A 21385-nucleotide genomic window follows, 5' to 3' on the forward strand; every position below is an offset into this window, starting at 1 on the left:
CTCTATTAAGAAAAAAAAAAGAAAAGAAAGAAAAGAAAAAGATAGCTCCCTCTCCCTCTCCCTCTCCCCACGGTCTCCCTCTCCCTCTCTTTCCACGGTCTCCCTCCGATGCCGAGCCGAAGCTGGACTGTACTGCTGCCATCTCGGCTCACTGCAACCTCCCTGCCTGATTCTCTTGCCTCAGCCTGCCGAGTGCCTGCGATTGCAGGCGCGTGCCGCCACGCCTGACTGGTTTTCGTATTTTTTTGGTGGAGACGGGGTTTCGCTGTGTTGGCCGGGCTGGTCTCCAGCTCCTGACCGCCAGTGATCCGCCAGCCTCGGCCTCCCGAGGTGCCGGGATTGCAGACGGAGTCTTGTTCACTCAGTGCTCAATGGTGCCCAGGCTGGAGTGCAGTGGCGTGATCTCGGCTCGCTACAACCTCCACCTCCCAGCCGCCTGCCTTGGCCTCCCAAAGTGCCGAGATTGCAGCCTCTACCCGGCCGCCACACCGTCTGGGAAGTGAGGAGCGTCTCTCCCTGGCCGCCCATCATCTGGGATGCGAGGAGCCCCTCTGCCTGGCTGCCCAGTCTGGGAAGTGAGGAGCGCCTCTTCCCGGCCGCCATCCCATCTAGGAAGTGAGGAGCATCTCTGCCCGGCCACCCATCGTCTGAGATGTGGGGAGCGCCTCTGCCCCGCCGCCCCGTCTGGGACGTGAGGAGTGCCTCTGCCCGGCCGCGACCCTGTCTGGGAGGTGAGGAGCGTCTCTGCCCGACCGCCCCATCTGAGAGGTGAGGAGCCCCTCCGCCCGGCAGCTGCCCCATCTGAGAAGTGAGAAGCCCCTCCGCCCGGCAGCCACCCCGTCTGGGAAGTGAGGAGCATCTCCGCCCGGCAGCCACCCCGTCCGGGAGGGAGGTGGGGGGTCAGCCCCCGCCCGGCCAGCCACCCCATCCGGGAGGTGGGGGGCGCCTCTGCCCGGCCGCCCCTTCTGGGAGGTGAGGAGCCCCTCTGCCCGGCCACCACCCCGTCTGGGAGGTGTACCCAACAGCTCATTGAGAACGGGCCATGATGACAATGGCGGTTTTGTGGAATAGAAAAGGGGGAAAGGTGGGGAAAAGATTGAGAAATCGGATGGTTGCTGTGTCTGTGTAGAAAGAAGTAGACATGGGAGACTTTTCATTTTGTTCTGTACTAAGAAAAATTCTTCTGCCTTGGGATCCTGTTGATCTATGACCTTACCCCCAACCCTGTGCTCTCTGAAACATGTGCTGTATCCACTCAGGGTTGAATGGATTAAGGGCGGTGCAAGATGTGCTTTGTTAAACAGATGCTTGAAGGCAGCATGCTCGTTAAGAGTCATCACCACTCCCTAATCTCAAGTACCCAGGGACACAAACACTGCGGAAGGCCGCAGGGTCCTCTGCCTAGTAAAACCAGAGACCTTTGTTCACTTGTTTATCTGCTGACCTTCCCTCCACTATTGTCCTATGACCCTGCCAAATCCCCCTCTGCGAGAAACACCCAAGAATGATCAATAAAAAAAAAAAAAAAGAAAGCAAAAAAAAACAACAAAAAAATAAAACCAAATAGAACTTTCTTATTAAAAAAAAAAGAAAAGAAAAAGATAGAAAAGGAAAAGAAAAAGAAAGAAAAGGAAAAGAAAAGAAGATAAAAGAGAGAAAAGAAAAAAGGTAAGGCCAGGTGTGGTGGCTCGCGCCTGTAATCCCAGCGGTTTGGGAGGCCGGGGCAGGAGGATCACCTGAAGTCAGGAGTTTGACACCAGCCTGGCCAGTATGGTGAAACCCTGCCTCTACTAAAAATACAAAAATTATCCAGGTGTGGTGGCAGGTGCCTGTAATCCTAGCTACTCTGGAAGCTGAGACGGGAGAATCACTTGAACCTGGGAGGCAGAAGTTGCAGTGAGACGAGATCATGCTATTGTGCTCCAGCCTGGGTGACTAGTGAAACTCCGTCTCAAAAAAAACCAAAAAAAACAAAAGGTAAGTAAAAACATGGTGTTATAATCTTATGATACCACCATCATATAAGCAATCTGTCACTGACTGAAAATTCTTGTGCAGTACATGACTCTATATAAAGTGAAGCAAAAGCTTACAACTTATATGGTAATTCAGTTCTATTTCATTCTAGATGATTACTCACCAGCTAACATTCTGAGGACGAATAATGATCTTTCGGTAGGCCCCTGACAAGGAATAATCTCGAATTTTGTGTCTCATGTTGTCAATATCAAGATTGTCAGCTGTGAGCATTTCCCTGTAGGCTTCTTGAACTAATATAAAATACAAAAAGTTGGTTGAAATGCAGCTTGTCAGTCAAGTTATCCTGAACTAGATTATAAAGAGAGTAACATGTAAGTTCAGTTAGACTGCCCTAATAAAATTAGTCACCTTAATTTATAATCCAAAATCTGTTCCCTGGAATCAAAATTTAGTGACTTAGTAACTAGGACTACAGGGTGTACTGAGCTTTGGTTTGGCCAATTTTTAAGTTATTTTTGGAACCAGTCATAGTACCTGTGGTGTAAGGTTCCCAAGCCAACTACAAAAGGCCATTTCATCCAAAGTTGCTAAACTGCATTTTATATGGGCTGAGAGTTGGAAGACAGCATATACAGAGGCTTCAAACTCTCTCTGGAAGAGGTAGTTATAAATAAATGTATAAAAATAAGAGACCTTGGAAAACCATCTGGCTCACCCGCGCACCTGATGTAGAGTCTTTTTTATAGCACTCAAGAGAGACAGTCTTCCAGCCTTTGCTTGCACAGTCATTAATGGGGAAATACTTCTTTGTGAGGCATGCAATTATTAGAAAGTTCTTCCTATTCCAAGCTGAAATCCATTTTCTTATAACTTCTGTTGACGCTTTGGAACACAGTGGATTAACTGTCTTCTTTCACATATAGTCATAAGTACTGGATCTTTCAGCCGTATCTTCTCTAGACCAAACAATGCTTCCCTTAGCTGTCCCTCCTTTAACATTTCTGTATTTCCCACCAAACCTTTTATCTGCCCCAGGGTAACAGGCTCACACACAACAATAACTCCAGATATCTTAAGCTTTTTATACAAACTACTATCAAACTGGGCCTTTTCTATCGGCATTTGATCACTGGGCATAAATGTGGGAATTTACATTTATTCCTATTAAATACCCTCTGCAGTTCTTTTTTTTTTTTTAACATCTTACTAAATTATTTATTGCAAACTTGCCCCTCTATTACAACTTTTGCTAGCCTTCTACTCATTCAGTAACTAATACAAGACATTGAATATGAGGTGTCATACATATTTGATAAATTAATGGATGGACAAATGCAAATACATTGAAATTGTGTTTTTAAAATTAATACTGCAGTAGAATATTATGCAATTCTTAAACATGTATTTTTCATATAATTAATACTAACTATTTTGCACAATTTGCAAATATAACAAGCAAATTTCTTTGTTCAAGTTACTCATAAAAAATATTGGCTAGAACAGGTCCCTCACCACACACTAAGGACAACAGGGATCCCTCAATCAAGCACTGTCAGGTACCAGGTATGCATGTGTTACATACCCAGAAACCTGAAATATCACCCATCCAGTCTACAAATGGCCATCCTGGCTACAAGGTTTTCATGAACGGCTTTGTCAAAGGCTTTGCTGAATTTATGTTCTAATTGGTACTGGCAAAGTTCCTGATCCCAAAAGGTTTAAGAGAGAAGAGGAAAATAATGTTTTCTTTCTTATGATAGTTGATTTTGGGTGTCAACTTGACTGGGGTAAGGGAGACCCCAACAGCTAGTAAAACATGATTTATTTTCACTGCTTCAGTAGGCACTGAGCTCAGCCTTCTTCTCAGAGGGAAATCCAGGTGGTTTGGCATTTGATTAGAGTGACCGGACTGTGCCGGCTGTGTTGGTGAGGATGTTTCTAGAGAAGACTGGCATGTGAGTTGGTGGGCAGAATGGGGAAGATCTGCCCTCAAGGTGGGCGCACACCTCCAGTCGGCTGGGGGCCTGGATGGAACATAAAGGCAGAGGAAGGCTGAATTCTCTCCCTCTCCTTCCCAGAGCCAGATGCCCTTCTTCGCCTGTCTCTGGATGTCAACTCCAGGTTCTCTGGCCTATGGACTCTGGGACTTATACTGGTGGTTCCCCAGGTCTCAAGTCTTTGACCTCCAACTGAGAGTTACATCATTGGCTTCCCTGGTTCTGAGGCCTTCACACTTGGACTAAACCATTCTGCTGGCTTTCCCAGTTCTCCCATTTGCAGATGGCCTGTCGTGGGACTTCTCAACTCCACAATCAAGCAGGCCAATTTCCCTAACAAATCCCCCCCTTCCCTTTTTTTTTTTTTTTCTGAGACAGAGTCTTGCTCTGTCGCTGAGGCTGGAGTGCAGTGGCATGATCTTGGCACACTGCAACCTCTGCCTCCTGGGCTCAAGATATCCTTCCACCTCAGCCTCCCAAGTAGCTGGAACCACAGGTGTGCACTACCAGGCCCAGCTAATTTTTGTATTTTTAGTAGAGACGGGGTTTTGCCAGGTTGCCCAGGCTGGTCTCGAATTCCAGAGCTCAAGCGATCCACCCATCTCAGCCTCCCAAAATGTTGGGATCGATTATAGGCGTGAGCCACCGCGCCTGACCTATTTATTTTATAATTTCAACTTTTATTTTAGATTCAGAGGTAGAGTTTCTTAATTTAAATTTTCCATGTGAATGCATCCCTTTCTGGGAGACTGTCATAAATAACCAAAGTTTATATATGCTTGAAATAGTAGCTTCATTATGTTAAACTTGTTTTAACTATTTTCCCCATACAGGGAACTTACTTTTATGCTTTGGGTAGATGACATCGAAACCAGGCAAGGGCATTACCACATCATGGATAGAGTAATTATTAACATCATCTTCCTCAATATAGGTGGCTGTGGCTGTAAATTCACAAGTGAACAATAAATTAAGAAAATAGGCAATATTGTTATGAACTCAGTCTTCTAAAATTATACACATCTAAGCAAGTCAGAAGTACAAGTTGGTACAGGTTCAGTGACTTAAAAGCTTAAATTATGCCAGGCGTGGTGGCTCACGCCTGTAATCCCAGCACTTTGGGAGGCCAAGGTGGGTGGATCACCCAAGGTTGGGAGTTCGAGACTAGCCTGACCAACATGGAGAAACCCCATCTCTACTAAAAATACTAAAATTAGCCAGGCATGGTGGCGCATGCCTGTAATCCCAGCTACTCGGGAGGCCGAGGCAGGAGAATTGCTTGAACCCGGGAGGCGGAGGTTGCGGTGAGCTGAGATCACACCGTTGCACTCCAGCCTGGGTGACAAGAGTGAAACTCCTCTCAAAATAAAAAAGAAAGAAAAAAAGGAAAAAGAAATTAAGCTGGGGCCAGGAGCAGTGGCTCACGCCTGTAATCCCAGCACTCTGGGATGCTGAGGTGGGTAGACTGCTTGAGCCCAGGAGTTCCAGAGCAGCCTAGACAACATGGCGAAACCCCATCTCTACAAAAAATATAAAAATTAGCTGGGTGTGGTGGCAAACACCTGTAGTCCCACCTACTTGGGAGGCTAAGGCAGGAGGATCACCTGAGCCTGGCAGGTTGAGGCTGCAGTGAGATGTGACTGTACCACTGTGCTCCAGCCTGGGTCTTGGAGTGAGACCCTGTCTCAAAGGAAAAAAAAAAAAATTAAGTTTGGATATATATCCTTCTGTCTTTTCTACTCTACCCAAGAAATAAAAATCAAGGACTTAGAAAAAGTAAAAGAAATTCTTTTTTTGTTTTTTGAGACAGGGTCTTGCTCTGCCACTAAGGCTGAGTGCAGTGGTGTGATTAAGGTTCACTGCAGCCTCAACCTCCTGGGCTCAAGTGATCCTCCTGCCTCACCCTCTTGAGAAGCTGGGACTGTAAGTGTGTGCTACTACGCCTGGTTAGTTTTTTAATTTTTTGTAGAGATGGGTCTTTGTTGCCCTGGCTGGTCTTGAACTCTTGGGCTCAAGTGATTCTGCTGCCCTGGCCTCCCAAAGTACTGGGATTACGGGTGTGAGCTACTGCACCAAATCTAAAGTAAAAATTTCAATGAAAATTTAAAAACATTTATCTCTCAGCTGCATCCACATTTTTTTGAATGCCTACTATTTAAAATCAGTTCCTCTATCTTTCTTAAATAAAGTAACACAAGAAAACACTTTGAAAAGCCACCATACTACAAAATCGTATTTGCAGTGGCATCATAAATGGATGCATTTTGCTGGAAAAAAAAAAAAACAGTTAAAAAAAAAAAAAACTGGAATGTACTTAAGAGGATGAAAGACAGCGGCACCCAGGACATTAAAATACACTGGATGTGACCAACATGGCATGAGGAAAAAAAGCTAAATCAGGAAAAATAATTTAAAATTTCTGAACAGAGTTAGAACCTTAGTGGGTTTATGGGGTCTGCCTGCAGATGAGCAGATCATGTATTCAGCTAATAGATGGTAGCCTAGTATGCCAGAGACACACATGGAGTTTGGAATCAGATAGAACTCTGAATCTCAGTTTTTTCTGTTTTTTTTTTTTTTTTTAAACTAGCTGTGGAACTTTGGGCAAGTGACTAAACCTCACCTGAAAAAACAGAAAGTACTTCACAGTAACACTGAGGCTTTAAACTAAAAGACACAGGTACAGGGCTTAGTGCCAAGGCCTGGCACACACAATGGGCTCCATGGAAGATGGGATATTAGCAGTGTCTTGGGAACATTTTGGGCACAGCATATACTAAATGCCCATTCTATTTGAGTTTGAAGAAACTCTTTTTTTTTTTTTTTGAGACAGTCTCCCACTGTCGCCCAGGCTGGAATGCAGTGGTGTGATCTCGGCTCACTGCAAGCTCTGCCTCCCGGGTTCACGCCATTCTCTTGCCTCAGCTTCCTGAGTAGCTGGGACTACAGGCGCCCGCCACCACGCCCGGCTAATTTTTTGTATTTTTAGTAGAGACGGCGTTTCACCGTGTTAGCCAGGATGGTCTCGATCTCCTGACCTCGTGATCTGCCCGCCTTGGCTCCCAAAGTGCTGGGATTACAGGTGTGAGCCACCGCGCCCAGTGACTTGAAGAAACTCTTTAAGGTTGGCTAACAAGACACATCCAGAGGTGTATTTATTTGCTAGACCTAGATCGAAGTTTCGAAAGTGATTTCAGCCATCCATTTAGCCCAAATCCTATTTGAGTTGAGAAAAGGGAGGCCCAGAGAGAGGTGCTTACTCAGGCCGGGCACAGTGGCTCACACTTGTAATCCCAGCACTTTGGGAGGCCAAGGCAGGCGGATCACCCGAGGTGGGGAGTTTGAGATCGAGGTGCTTACTTAAATCAGATATACATTTTTTCTTTAAAAATACAGATACAAACTAACCAATGTAAGTTTGCAGGGTCCCTTCATCTCAAACTTACTAGACATCTCTTTTTTTTTTTTGAGATGGCATCTCACTGTGTCACCTAGGCTGGACTGCAGTGGCACCATCTTGGCTCACTGCAACATCTGCCTCCTGGGTTCAAGCGATTCTTCTGCCTCAGCCTCCTGAGTAGCTGGGATTATAGGCATGCACCACCACACCCAGCTAATTTTTGTATTTTCAGTAGAAACAGGGTTTCTTCATATTGGCCAGGCTGGTCTTGACCTCCTGACCTCAGGTGATCCACCCACCTTGGCCACCCAAAGTGTCAGGATTATGGGCGTGTACCACCATGCCTCGCCACATCTCTCTTTCTTAATTAATAGCCAGGATGGATTTTAAAGCCACTAGTGGCAACTAAATGAACCCTAGCTTAGCTGAGTAACAAAGACATCTGCCTTTTTACCTCCTTTGAGAACGAGGTCCCCTGGAACAGGTTTCAGTCCATAGTCTTCTATCCTCTTGCTCACCATGTTATTCCACACATAGCTTTGGTAGCTATGAATATACATTAAGCGATTATTTCTGGGTATCTGGAGGGAAGGAAAAAAATAGGCAAGAAAACATATTCTAAATATAAAAAGTGCTGTACTTTTTTTTTTTTTTTGAGATGGGGTCTTGCTCTCTTGCCCAGGCTGGAGTGCGGTGGCACGATCTAGGCTCATTGCAGCCTCCACTTCCCGGGTTCAAGCAATTCTCCCACCTCAGCCTACAGACTAGCTGGGATTACAGGGGTACACCACCACACCTGTCTAATTTTTGTATTTTTAGTAGAGACAGGGTTTCACCATGTTGGCCAGGCTGGTCTCAAACTCCTGACCTCAGGTGATCCGCCCACCTTGGCCTCCCAAAGTGCTGGAATTACAAGCCTGAGCCACCACGCCCAGCCAAAAAGTGCTGTACTTTCTAAGACACTTTGCTTGTTAGTGGTAATCGTAGTAATAAGAAACTTCTACTGTACTTATTTATTTACTTTGATGTATTTATTTTTGAGACAGGTTTTCATTCTGTTGCCCAGACTGGAGTGCAGTGGCGTGATCATGGCTCACTGTAGCCTCAAACGCTCAGGCTCAGGTGATTCTCCCACCCCAGCCTCTCGAGTAGCTGCGACTACAGGCGTGCACCACCATGCCAGGCTAGTTCTTTGAATTTTCTTTCTAGAGACAGGGTTTTGCCATGTTGCCCAGGCTGGTCACAAACTCCCAGGTTCAAGCAATCCACCAGCCTCAGCCTCCCAAAGTGCTGGGATTACAGGCCTGAGCCACTGTGCCCAGCCAAAACTTCTACTTTAATCTCTCATTTTTTCTTTTTCTTTTTAATCTCTCATTTTTCTTTTTTCCTTCTACTTTAATCTCTCATTTTTTTCTTTTTTATTTTTTTGAGACAAGGTCTCACTCTGTCACCTAGGCTGGAGTGCAATGACACGATCTCAGCTCACTGCAACTTCCGCCTCCCAGGTTCGTGATTCTCCCACCTCAGCCTTCTGAGTAGCTGAGACTATAGGTGCGCACCACCATGTCCAGACAATCGTTTTATTTATTCATTTTGAGACGGAGTCTCACTTTGTTGCCCAGGCTGGAGTGCAATGGTGCCATCCCGGCTGAATGCAACCTCTGCCTCTTGGGTTCAAGCGATTCTCCTGCCTCAGTCTCTCAAGTAGCTGGGATTACAGGCGTCTGCCACCACGCCTGGCTATTTTTTGTATTTTTAGTAGAGACAGGGTTTCACCATGCTGGCCAGGCTGGTCTTGAACTTCAGACCTCAGGAAATCCACCTGCGTTGGCCTCCCAAAGTGTTGGAATTACAGGCGTGAGCCACTGCGCAGGCCTGTTTTGTATTTTTAGTAGAGACAAAGTTTCACCACATTGGCCAGGTTGGTCTCGAACTCCTAGCTTCAAGTGATCTGCCCGCCTTGGCCTCCCAGAGTGCTGGGATTACAGGCATAAGCCACCATGCTCGGCCATAATGTTTTAGGAAAAGTTTACAAATTTGTGTGGGGCCACATTCAAAGCTGTCCTGGGCTGCATGTGGCCCGCAGGCTGCAGGCTGGACAAGCCTGCCTTACATCAATGGCACAGTCTTCAAACTTAAGGAATTTACACATCAATTTTCAAGCTAACAGTGCTTTTTTCTCCCATAATTCCACGGTTAAAGAGAGAACCTAATGACTGAACTGACAACTAATTCCATGCAGCAAGAATTCTGCTTTCTTTGTGCATCTAGGAAAAGTAAGACTTAGGCTTAAGGGTTAAACTTTAACATTTGTTAACTTTAACTTTGTTGCTCAGGCTGGAGTGCATGGAGTCCTGGATTATACATATCCAAATACTGACATAGGCTACTCTTGAATCACCATGATGAAACCAGACTAAAATGCAACTATAGACTGCTTACTGTTCAACCCTTTTACTAAGGCAGTTTACAGTTCTGGTAACGGAATGATCAAGAAATGACTACACAATAGATTCGAAATTTCTCAAATACCAAGAGACTTAATTTACACAGAATTTCCACTGAAGATTATGTTTTCCACGATGACACTTTTCTTGTGCCCTCAATAAGTAATGACCGCATCCACCCCCACATCACCACTCAGGGTTTGAACAAAGATTACTCAGGTGAAACACCTCAGAGATCACCAAAGGATCCTTATTTACCTTCTGCTCTTTCAAAGTTTAGTAAAATCTTTCAAGATGAAATTTAAAAAGCATTAAAACGCCTTGAGCCATTGCCTGACTTCACAAATTGCACTCACTATGCCAAATGCAGAGACTATATTCTTCATTCCATATTTTGAAAGTCCTCGAAGCAGCTGCCCTTCCACACACCTTTTGACAGGTAGTTTTCTGAGGGCAGCAGTTGGGTCTTTGGTCTTTGCCCATTCTTCTCTGCATTTAACCAAGTAGCCCTTTTCAGCTGCAGGGGAAAAAAGCTAGGGTTAAATGACTTACCCAATAGACAGACTTCCATAACTTAAAGTACACTTCACAGAGAACACAAAATTAGAAAATGCTACTTGAAATATAGGTGCTGTTTATAGCTTCCACTCATCTGAGGAAGCGCAAAGATGGGAAACGCAGAAAGTTTACAGAACTATTTGGCTTTGTCAACATACAATCACCCTCAGGTCAAAAGTAAAAGCTATTTAACTTCATTATCACAGCTGATTCAACATGACAAAAACACGGTAGTACTTTCTTCCTTCTCTCTTTTTCCATTGTAATGTCAAGTTTAACGGGTTACTTTCCTTAAAATTAGATAATTTTATCTTTTTATAGTTTGCAAATGAATTACCCAAAGTGAGCACAATTATTTTGACAATCAGTAGTTTAATCCTTTTCATTCAAGATGATTTTAGAGATACTCTTTGGAAAGTTTTTGGTGACTTCACACTGCAAATCCTCAAGGTGTTTTTGCCAAGTTTTTATATTCCATTACACTATGTTTTAACAAAATAAACACAAGTGAAATGTTTTAGATTCTTATACACTCAGATTTAGTAGTGAGTGAAGAAAAATATATATTCATTTTTAAAATATATTTATGTTCAGTTATGAATTAATACACTGAACAAGCTAAAGAGCTAAAATAGAGGCTGGGCGTGGTGCTCACGCCTGTAATCCTAACACTCCTGGAGGCTGAGGTGGGCGGATGACCAGCCAGCAACATTCTGGCTGAGCATGGTGGCTCATGCCTGTAATCCCAGCACTTTGGGAGGCCAAGGCAGGCCAATCATTTGAGGCCAGGAGTTCGAGACCAGCCTGGCCAATGTGGTAAAACCCTGTCTCTACTAAAAATACAAAATGACCCAGGCATGGTGATGCAAGCCTATAATCCCAGCTACTCAGGAGGCTGAGGCAGGAGAATCACTTGAACCCAGGAGGCAGAGGTTGCAGTGAGCTGAGATCATGCCATTGCACTCCAGCCTGGGAAACAAGACTAAAACTCCTTATCCAAAAAAAAAAAAAAGCTAAAATAGGATATAAATTATAAATCTTAAATATACATATAAAACTGTTGAAAAATATAAACTTATACTTTTATTGTAAAAACAAATACTGAAACAACAACGTCAATTTGCACAAAAGCTTTTATTCAAAGCAATTTCATGAATACCTAGCCATACATTCTATTTATTTTCTTAACATGAATTTTATTCTCACCTCCAGAGCGGGGTTTCAATATTAAATCCATGACTTCTGTCCAGGAATTTTGTAGTATAGCTCTAAAATTAAACAACATTTATTTTACTAAATTTTGCATGAAGATAAAACTTTATATGCACAAATCTTTGAAGAGTCAACAAATCATATTAACTATACACCGAAGGCTTGACCTCCCAGGCTCTACTCCCAGGCTCTAGTCTAGTGATTCTCCCACCTCAGCTTTCCCACCATCCTGACAGTAGCTGGGACTACAGATGCATACCACCATACCTGGCTAAGTTTTTAATTTATTGTAGAGATGGGGTCTCACTATTGGTCTTAAACTTTTGGGCTCAAATGATCTTCCCACCTTGGCCTCCCAAAGTGTTGGGATTACAGGTATTAGCCATTACACCTGGTCCTACATCATCTTATTAAACTTAAAAGTAGGCAGAAAATCTAATATGATACAGATTTGAAATGTAAAAGAACTTCAAGTGCCAAAAGAACTTTCAAAAAAAGAATAAAATGGAAAACATAATGCTTACCCGTAACATTTACTATCATTTCAGTTTAAAAATGTGATAATAGTATAAATACTACAGTCACGCTTTAAGTAGTTACACATGGTATTATTTATTTATTATTATTTTTTTGAGGTGAAGTTTCGCTCTGTTGCCCAGGCTGGAGTGCAATGATGCGATCTCGGCTCACTGCAACCTCCGCCTCCCGGTTTCACGCCATTCTCCTGCCTCAGCCTCCTGAGTAGCTGGGACTACAGGCACCCGCCACCTTGCCCAGCTACTTTTTTTTTTTTTTTTTTTTTTTAGTAGAGATGGGGTTTCACCATATTGGTCAGGCTGGTCTCGAACTCCTGACCTTGTGACCCACCCGCCTTGGTCTCCCAAAGTGCTGGGATTACAGGCATAAGCCCCCGTGCCCGGCCCACATGGTATTATTTATATAAATTGCAGTTAAGTCTTTATGTGTGAAAACTTGTTTGAAACTTCTCAAAAGATTTATCCATGTTAATACCTTCTTGCCTAGGCAAATAGAATAAATACGATTTACTCTTATCATTCTTGTCAAAATGGAAATATCTATATATTTGATGATTATAAAGGTTATATGCTTTTTAAAAAAATTCTATTTGTTGAGACAGTCTCCCTCTGTTGTCTAGGCTGGAATGCAGTGGCATGATCTTGGCTCGCTGCAACCTCTGCCTCTTGGGCTTAAGCAATTCTCCTGCATCATCCTCCTGCACAGCTGGGACTACAGGCTGAGTCAGCACGCCTGCCTAATTTTTTTTTTTTTTTTTTTGAGATGGACTCTCATTCTGCTGCCCAGGCTGGAGTGCAATGGCACAATCTCAGCTCACTGCAACTTCTGCCTGCCGGGTTCAAGCGATTCTTGTGCCTCAGTCTCCCAAATAGCTAAGATTACAGGCTTGCGCCACCATGCCTGGCCAATTTTTGTATTTTTAGTAGAGATGGGGTTGTGCCATGTTGGCCAGACTGGTCTTGAATTCTTGGCCTCACGTGATCCGCCTGCCTCGGCCTCCCAAAGTGCTGGGATTACAGGCATGTACCACTGTGCCCGGCCAATTTTTGTATTTTTAGTAGAGACGAGGTTTCATCGTGTTGGCCAGGATGGTCTTGAACTCCTAGCCTCAAGTGATCAGCCCGCCTTGGCCTCCCAAAGTGCAGGGATTATAGGCATGAGCCACCATGCCTGGCCTATATATGCTTTCAAAAAACTGAACGGTACATAAGAAAGGTTATGTATTATTCAATCTCTAAGAAATTAAGCACTGTTAACACTTTAGAGCATATTTTTGTTGGCAAATCTATAAGTGTATGTAATTCTTCCTTTAACTTTTACTATAGTATTGCTGTACAGAAATTATATTTTGTGTATTACATCTGAAAGTTTTCCTTTAAGATTTCTCATCTTGGAGTCATGTTTAGAAAGACTCTTCCCTATCAAAAGAATATAGGAATCCCCTTCTATTAATTTTTGTTTTTCCAGTTAATTATGGTTCTTTATTTTCACATTTAAGTTACACAATACTGGGTATTTCTGGATATTAAATGTTCTAAAATGCTATTTGGTATCTATCGATGACATCACCTGGATTTTCAATCCAATAATGTAATTACATCAACAGATTTCCTATTGCTGGCCACCCACCACAGTCCTGGAACAAGCCATGTTAAGTCAGTCCTTAAATATAGTCCTGCGGTGATAAATTGTTTACTTGGATAATCTTTTAGCCAATACTGACAAAAAGAGTATAGTACTAGTTGGTACTAGGGACTGATCTGACAGATATAATACACAGATTTTTACACTAAAAAACCTTTGTTAGGCCGGGCATGGTGGCTCATGCCTGTAATCTCAGCACTTTGGGAGGCTGAGGCATGCGAATCACAAAGTCAGGAGATCAAGACCATCCTGACTAACATGGTGAAACCCCATCTCTACTAAAAATACAAAAAAAAAAAAAAATAATCGGGCATGGTGGCACGTGCCTGTAGTCCCAGCTACTTGGGAGGCTGAGGCAGGAGAACTGCTTGAACCCAGGAGGCGGAGGTTGCAGTGAGCCGAGATGGTGCCACTGCACTCCAGCCTGGGCGACAGAGCAAGACTGCGTCTCAAAAATAAAACACGATAAAACAAAAAAACCTTTGTTAAATATCAATTACAGCCTGCAGGCCCAATCTGGTTGTCCACCTAATTCTGTAGTTTTATTGGAAAACAGCCATGCTCATTGCTTTGCATATTGTCCATGGCTGCTTTTGCAGTGTAACTCCAGAGCTCAGTACCTGCAACAAACATTGAATGGCCCACAAAGCCTAAAATATTAACTAACTGTTCCTTTACAGAAAACCTTTGCCAACACCTGATATAACATATTAAACAGTTTCTTAACTACAGGACTTTTCAACACCTTTAAGATGCTACCATACACTTTAAAGGTTTAGTATACAATGCCATATTAAATATACAGAGATTTGGTTTACAATAGGCTGTACTATCTAGCATGCTGCACATTAAGATGTTTTGTACTTTTTTTTTTGAGATGGAGTCTCGCTCTGTCACCCACGCTAGAGTGCAGTGGCACGATCTCGGCTCACTGCAAGCTCCACCTCCCGGGTTCATGCCATTCTTCTGCCTCAGCCTCCCAAGTAGCTGGGACTACAGACACCCGCCACCATGCCTGGCTAATTTTTTATATTGTTAGTAGAGACGGGGTTTCACTGTGTTAGCTGGGATGGTCTTGATCTCCTGACCTTGTGATCTGCCCCCCTCGGCCTCCTGGAGTGCTGGGATTACAGGCGTCAGCCACCGCGCCAGGCCATTTTTTTGTATTTTTTTAGTAGAGATGGGGTTTCACTGTGTTAGCCAGGATGGTCTCAATCTCCTGACCTCCTGATCTGCCCGCCTTGGCCTCCCAAAGTGCTAGCATTACAGGTGTGAGCCACCACGCCTGACCAGATGTTTTGTACTTTTCTTACTTTATCTTTCCTTCTTCTACCTTCTTTTATTTTATTGTGGTAAAATACATGTAACATAACATTTACCTTTTTGGCTATTTTTAAGTATACAGTTCTGTGGCATTAAGTGCATTTACACTGTCAGGCAACCATCATCACTGTCTACCTCCAGAACTTTTTAATCTTCCCCAGCTGAAACTCTATACCCATTAAATAATAAATCCCTATCCACCCAGCCCCCTAACCCCTGTAAGCCACCATTCTACTTTCTGTCTATGGCTTTGACTACTCTAGGAACCTTATATAAGAGAAATCATACCATATTTGTTCTTTTGTTACTGGCTTATGTCAGGTAACATAAAGTTTCCAATGCTTACCCATGTGATAGCACGTGTCAAAATTTCCCTCCTTTTAAATCACTTGAGCCCAGAAGGTGGAGGTTGCAATGGGCTGAGATGGCACCACTGCACTCCAGCCTGGGCGACAGAGCAAGACTCCGTCTCAAAAAAAAAAAAAATCCCTCCTTTGAAAGGGTTACATATTCCATTGCAGGTATGGGCCACATTTTGTTTGGATAAACACTTGGGTTGCCTGGGTAGCTCCTACCTTTCGGCTATTGTGAATGCTGCTATTATGAACATGAGTGTACAAATATCTGGTGAGTTCCCACTGTCATTTCTTTTGGGTATATACTGAGAAGTGGAATTGTTGGTTCATAATGTAATTTATATTTCTTTTTTTTTTTTTTGAGACAGAGTCTCGCTCTGTCGCCAGGCTGGAGTGTAGTGCTACCATCTCGGCTTACTGCAACCTCTGCTTCCCGGGTTCAAGCAATTCTCCTGCCTCAGCCTCCTGAGTAGCTGGGACTACAGGCATGCGCCACCATGCCCGGCTAATTTTTGTATTTTTAGTAGAGACGCGTTTTCACCATGTTGGTCAGGCTGGTCTCGATCTCTTGACCTCGTGATCTACCCACCTCAGCCTCCCAAAGTGCTGGGATTACAGGCGTGAGTCACCGCACCTGGCCTATAATTAATTTCTTAAGAAATCACTATACTGTTCTCCACAATGGCTATACTATTTTACATCCCCACCAGCAAAGCCCAGGTTTCTAATTTCTCTGTACCCTTATCAACACTTGTTATTTGTTGTTTTGTGATAATAGCCTTCCCAACGGATATGAAGTGGTACCTCGTGGTGGTTTCGATTTGTATCTCCCTAATGACTAGTGATGTTGAATACCAGTCTGTTTATCTTTGGAAACACATTTACTGAAATCCTTTCTCCATTTTTGAATTGGTTTTTCTTTGGTTGTTGTTGAGTTGTTCTTTATATATTCTAGATTTAAGTCTCTTATCAGATGTATGATTTGAAATATTTCCTCCTATTCTGTGGGTTATCTTTTCATTCTGTTGATAGCATCCTTTGATGCACGTTTTTAATTTTGATAAAGTCCAACTTATCTATTTTTTCTTTTGTTTGTTGCCTGTGCTTTTGGTGTCATATCCAAGAAACCACTGACAAATCCAGTATTATGAATTTTTCCCCATGTTTTCTTCTAAGAGTTTGCATAAGTGCAGCTCTTATGTTTAGATCTTATGTTTAGATCTTTGGTCCATTTTGAGTTTATTTTATTTTATTATTTTTTTTGAGACAGAGTTTCACTCTGTTGCCCAGGCTAGAGTACAGTGGTACAATCTTGGGTCACTTCAACCTCTGCCTCCCGGGCTAAAGCAATTCTCCTGCCTCAGCCTCCCAAGTAGCTGGGATTACAGGTGTGCATGCCACCACACTCAGATAATTTTTGTATTTTTGTATTTTTAGTAGAGGCGGGATTTCACTATGTTGGCCAGTTCAATTTCATAGAAATTGATTCATTCATTCATTCACAGGCAGGGTCTTGCTCTGTCATCTAGTATACAGTGCAGTGGTGGTACACTGTTCACTGCATCCTCAAACTCCTGGGCTTCAGTGATCCTCCTGCCTCAGCCTCCTGAGTAGCTAGGACCAAAGCCAGGCAGCACCACACTCAGCTAATTTTTTAAAAATTTTATTTTGTAGAGATGGGGCCTTGCTATGGTGCCCAGGCTGGTCTTGAACTCCTGGCCTCAAGTGATCCTGCTGCCTTGGCCTCTTAAATTGTTGGGATTACAGGCATGAGCCCCTGTGCCTGCCTACTTAGCGATGTTTTCAAGGTTCATTCACGTTGCAGAATGTATCAGTACTTCATTCCTTTTTATTGCTAAGTAATAGTTCACTGTATATTATTGCATATTACATTGTATTTTGTTTATCCATTCATCAGTAGGTGGACATTTGGGTTGTTTCCAGTCTTTTGGCTGCTATGAACATCTGTATAAACTTTTGTGTGAACATATGATTTTCAGTGTTCCTCAGTATATACCTAGAAATGCCTGGGTCATAGGCTAACTTTATAACCTTTTGAGGAACTGTCAGACTATTTTCCAAAATCGTTATACCATTTTACATTTCCACCAGGAATGTATAAGGGTTCCAATTTCTCTAATCCTAACACTTGTTATTCTCTGCCTTTTTTATTTTAGCCATCCTAGTGGGTAAGAAGTGGCATCTCACTGTGGTTTTGATTTGCATTTCCTAAAGATTAGTGATAAGCATCTTTTTGTGTGCTTATTGGCCATTTGATTACATTATTTAAAGAAAGGTCTGTTCAGACCCTTTGCTAAGTCTTAGAATGTGTTGTCTTTCTGTTCTTGAGTTGTAAGAGCTTTTAATATTTTGGATACAAGTCATTTCTCCACCTATACAATATAAACTGAAAGTCTGTTTTTTCCTTCAGGAAATTCTATGGTGTTAACAGTGGGTTTCTTTGAAAGCAGGAAATATTCTTATGTTGTGAAAATGAATGATTTGGAATTTTGAGCTGACCATACTGACCTTTGGTCACGCTATGTAATTTTTGCTGTGGGATAAATTTGACCTCATTTTAGTTACTTATATTTATTTACACTATCTTTGGCATACACAACGTATAGGATTCCATGGCTGTCCTTCTGCCAAATTAATTACAAATTTATAGGTTGATACAGCGCTCCTTCTGTCCCATAATACAATTAGCATTTTTACTATTTTGTCAATGTCCTCTGACCATTAGCAAGGTTGAAAACATATTAGCAATCACTATATTCTAGGCATAAAAATAGATGTAGCATAAACATCATCTCACTTCATTTTCACCATTCTGTGAATTGGTATTATTATCTCCATTCTACAGATGAGTAATTTAAGTCTCAGAACTCAAGTCTGTTTTCACCTGATTTTTTAACCTCCTCAAAGAGGCAGAGGAAATATAGATTTTTATCATTTTGCGCTTTTAAAATCACAAAAACGAATGCAACTTCATAGTTTAGATGCTGAAACAATGGACTGGAAGCCCGGAAAACTCTATTCCCAAACTAAAGCCAAGCAACTGATGAGTTCAGGCAGACCTCTCAAAGCCTAAGTTTGCTAACATGAAGGGTCCGAAAGACAAGGAAGAACATGGACGCTTAGATAACTTCCAGCTTGTAACTACCACAATTCTAACTCCCACGCGAATAATTAGTTTATGTAACAGAGTCTCTGCTGGGCAACAGGATTCCAGAAGTAGATTTAGGAACCCAACTATTTATTGATGGGATTCCCACTGTAGGTTACCCTAGAGGGGTTCTTAATTGTTTAAAAGTAAATGACAATTCTTAAATTCCATGTCACTAATTTTATCATTTATTACTTTCTTTAAAGAGTGAGGGAAGGGGCCCAGGCACAGTGGCTCATGCCTGTAATCCCAGCACTTAGGGAGGCCAAGGCGGGCAGATCACTGGAGGTCATGAGTTCGAGACCAGCCTGGCCAACATAGCAAAACCTCGGCTCTACTAAAAATACAAAAATTAGCTGGGTGAGGTGGTGCATGCCTGCAATCCCAGTTACACGGGAGGCTGAGGCAGGAGAATCACTTGAACCTGGGAGGTGGAGGTTGCAGTGAGCGGAGATGGCACCACTGCACTCCAGCCTGGGCAACAGCGAGACTTCATCTCAAAAAATAAAAATAAAAAATAAAATCAAATTAAGAGCGAGGGAAGAGCAGATCAAAGTTTAATAAACGTGTTAACACAGATCAGAAAATGTAACATCTCTGTCTGGCTACTCTGGGTCTGAGTTACCCAACAGATTACTGTTGAATCACTTACTGAGCCAAGACTTACCTGTTACAAAATAAAAATAAAAACAGGGCTGGGCGTAGTGGCTCACACCTGTAATCCCAACACTTTGGGAGGCTGAGGTGGGCGGATCATTTGAGGTCAGGAGTTTAAGACCAGCCTGGCCAACATGGTGAAATTCCCGTCACTACTAAAAATACAACAAAGTTAGCTGGATGTGGTGGCAAGAGCCTGCAATCCCAGCTACTCGGGATGCCGAGGCAGGAGAATTGCTTGAACCTGGGAGGTGGAGATTGCAGTGAGCCAACATCGCACCACAGTACTTCAGCCTGAACAACAGAGAAAGATTCCATCTCAAAAAAATAAAAAATAAATAAAAAATAAAAAAAATAGCTGGGTGTGGAGGCTCATGCCTGTAATCCCAGCAGTTTGGGAGGCTGAGGTCGGGGGATCACCTGAGGTTGGGAGTTCGAGACCAGCCTGACCAACATGGAGAAACCCCATCTCTACTAAAAATGCAAAATTAGCCAGTCATGGTGGTGCATGCCTGTAAACCCAGCTACTCAGGAGGCTGAGGCAGGAGAATCACTTGAACCTGGGAGGCAGAGGATGCGGTGAGCCGAAATTGCGCTATTGCACTCCAGCCTGGGCAACAAGGGCGAAACTCCATCTCAAAAAAAATAAATATATAAAATAAACTAAAAAAATAAAAATAGAACCCCTGGATGGGTAACCAAGAGTGGTAGGAAAGCTCACTTTTCAGGTCATATCCTTTTGAACTCCGATTTTTTACCTTGTGCATTCATTAACTTAAAACAAAAATCATGAGACTGTGGTTCATTTGCCCCAGACATGGGAGAACGTAGAAATAATTAAAAACACCACCACCAACAAACCCTGCTTTTTTTATGAGAAAGCTATTTCTGATAAAAGAAATTAAATACCAACCTTCCAACCTGATATGTAGGGACAGCTGTGGTTCCAAATCTTTGCATTCCATAGTAGTTAATAAATCCAATCTCCTTGAGAGAGTTCATAGCTTGCTGTACTTGGTTATCAGTTCCTGTTATATTTCTACAGGGACACAAATTATCCAGAGGGAAAAAAGTTACAGTCAAATACTCAGGGATGCAGATCATAAATGACTACAGCCTGGCTTCCAAGTCTTTCGTTCACTCTCCTGCAGCTTTCTCTCTACCTCCCAAGGGCTCTTTCTTTCTTTAAATTGTGTTAAGATATTTATAATGTCAAATTTACTATTTTAGCCATTTTTAAGTGTGCAGTTTGGCGGTATTAACCCATTTATGGCAGAGTTTGCAATTTTTTGAATTTTTGCAATCAGACCTTGGCGATGACCTTGAGCAGTAGGATATAAATAATTCCTACATGCTTAGTGTTCCAATAATGGAACACTAGCATAAATGGGTTAATTATGTGCACAATGTCGGACAATCCTCACCACTATCTACTTCCCAAATTTTTTCCTGTTCCCAAAATGAAACTCTGTACCCCTAAACAGTAACTTTCCATTACCCCTACCCCTTTCCCCAGTAACCACTATTTTACTTTCTATGTCCATGGATTTGCCTATTCTAGGCGCTCTAAGTGGAATCACAGGCTCAGTGTCTTTTTTTTTTTTTTTGAGTTGGAGTCTCACTCTGTCCCCTAGGCTGGAGTGCAGTGGAGCGATCTCGGCTCACTGCAAGTTCTGCCTCCCGAGTTCACGCCATTCTCCTGCCTCAGCCTCCTGAGTAGCTGCGACTACAGGTGCCTGCCACCACGCCCGGCTAATTTTTTGTGTTTTTAGTAGAGACAGGGTTTCACCGTATTAGCCAGGATGGTCTCGATCCTTTCTCGATCCTTTCTCGACCTTGTGATCCTCCTGCCAAGGCCTCCCAAAGTGCTGGGATTACAGGCGTGAGCCACTGCGCCCAGCCGGCTCGGTGTCTTTTACCACAATATTTGAAGGAGATGGTGTCTTTCCAAAGGCTGCGCTAGGTTTTCAACGGGCAAGGTGTCCACACAAATCCTACAGAGGTATTTGCTCTCACAGAGGTATCTGCTCTCCCAGCCCTGCCAGGCCCTGCTCTGCCCTCCCTTGCTGCCACTCCTGTTCTGTTAGTACCAGCTCACCAGGACC

At 43.0% G+C, this 21385-nt stretch overlaps 1 protein-coding gene across 3 annotated transcripts in view; it reads right to left on the reverse strand.

The window, feature by feature from the left end:
- Window positions 1–21385, reverse strand: part of PUS7 (pseudouridine synthase 7) — a 66441-nt gene that overhangs the window by 5165 nt on the left and 39891 nt on the right. For all 3 annotated transcript variants that reach the window (XM_031013484.3, XM_031013483.3, XM_031013482.3), the window contains 6 exons: window positions 20194–20319; window positions 11589–11650; window positions 10181–10341; window positions 7832–7958; window positions 4820–4921; window positions 2141–2270 (listed from right to left, as the gene is read on the reverse strand). In XM_031013484.3, the coding sequence (XP_030869344.2) occupies window positions 2141–2270; window positions 4820–4921; window positions 7832–7958; window positions 10181–10341; window positions 11589–11650; window positions 20194–20319 (708 nt within the window). The remainder of the gene's footprint in view (window positions 1–2140; window positions 2271–4819; window positions 4922–7831; window positions 7959–10180; window positions 10342–11588; window positions 11651–20193; window positions 20320–21385) is intronic.

Source organism: Gorilla gorilla, chromosome 6 (genome assembly GCF_029281585.2).
Source record: "Gorilla gorilla gorilla isolate KB3781 chromosome 6, NHGRI_mGorGor1-v2.1_pri, whole genome shotgun sequence".
Taxonomy (NCBI): Eukaryota; Metazoa; Chordata; class Mammalia; order Primates; family Hominidae; genus Gorilla; species Gorilla gorilla.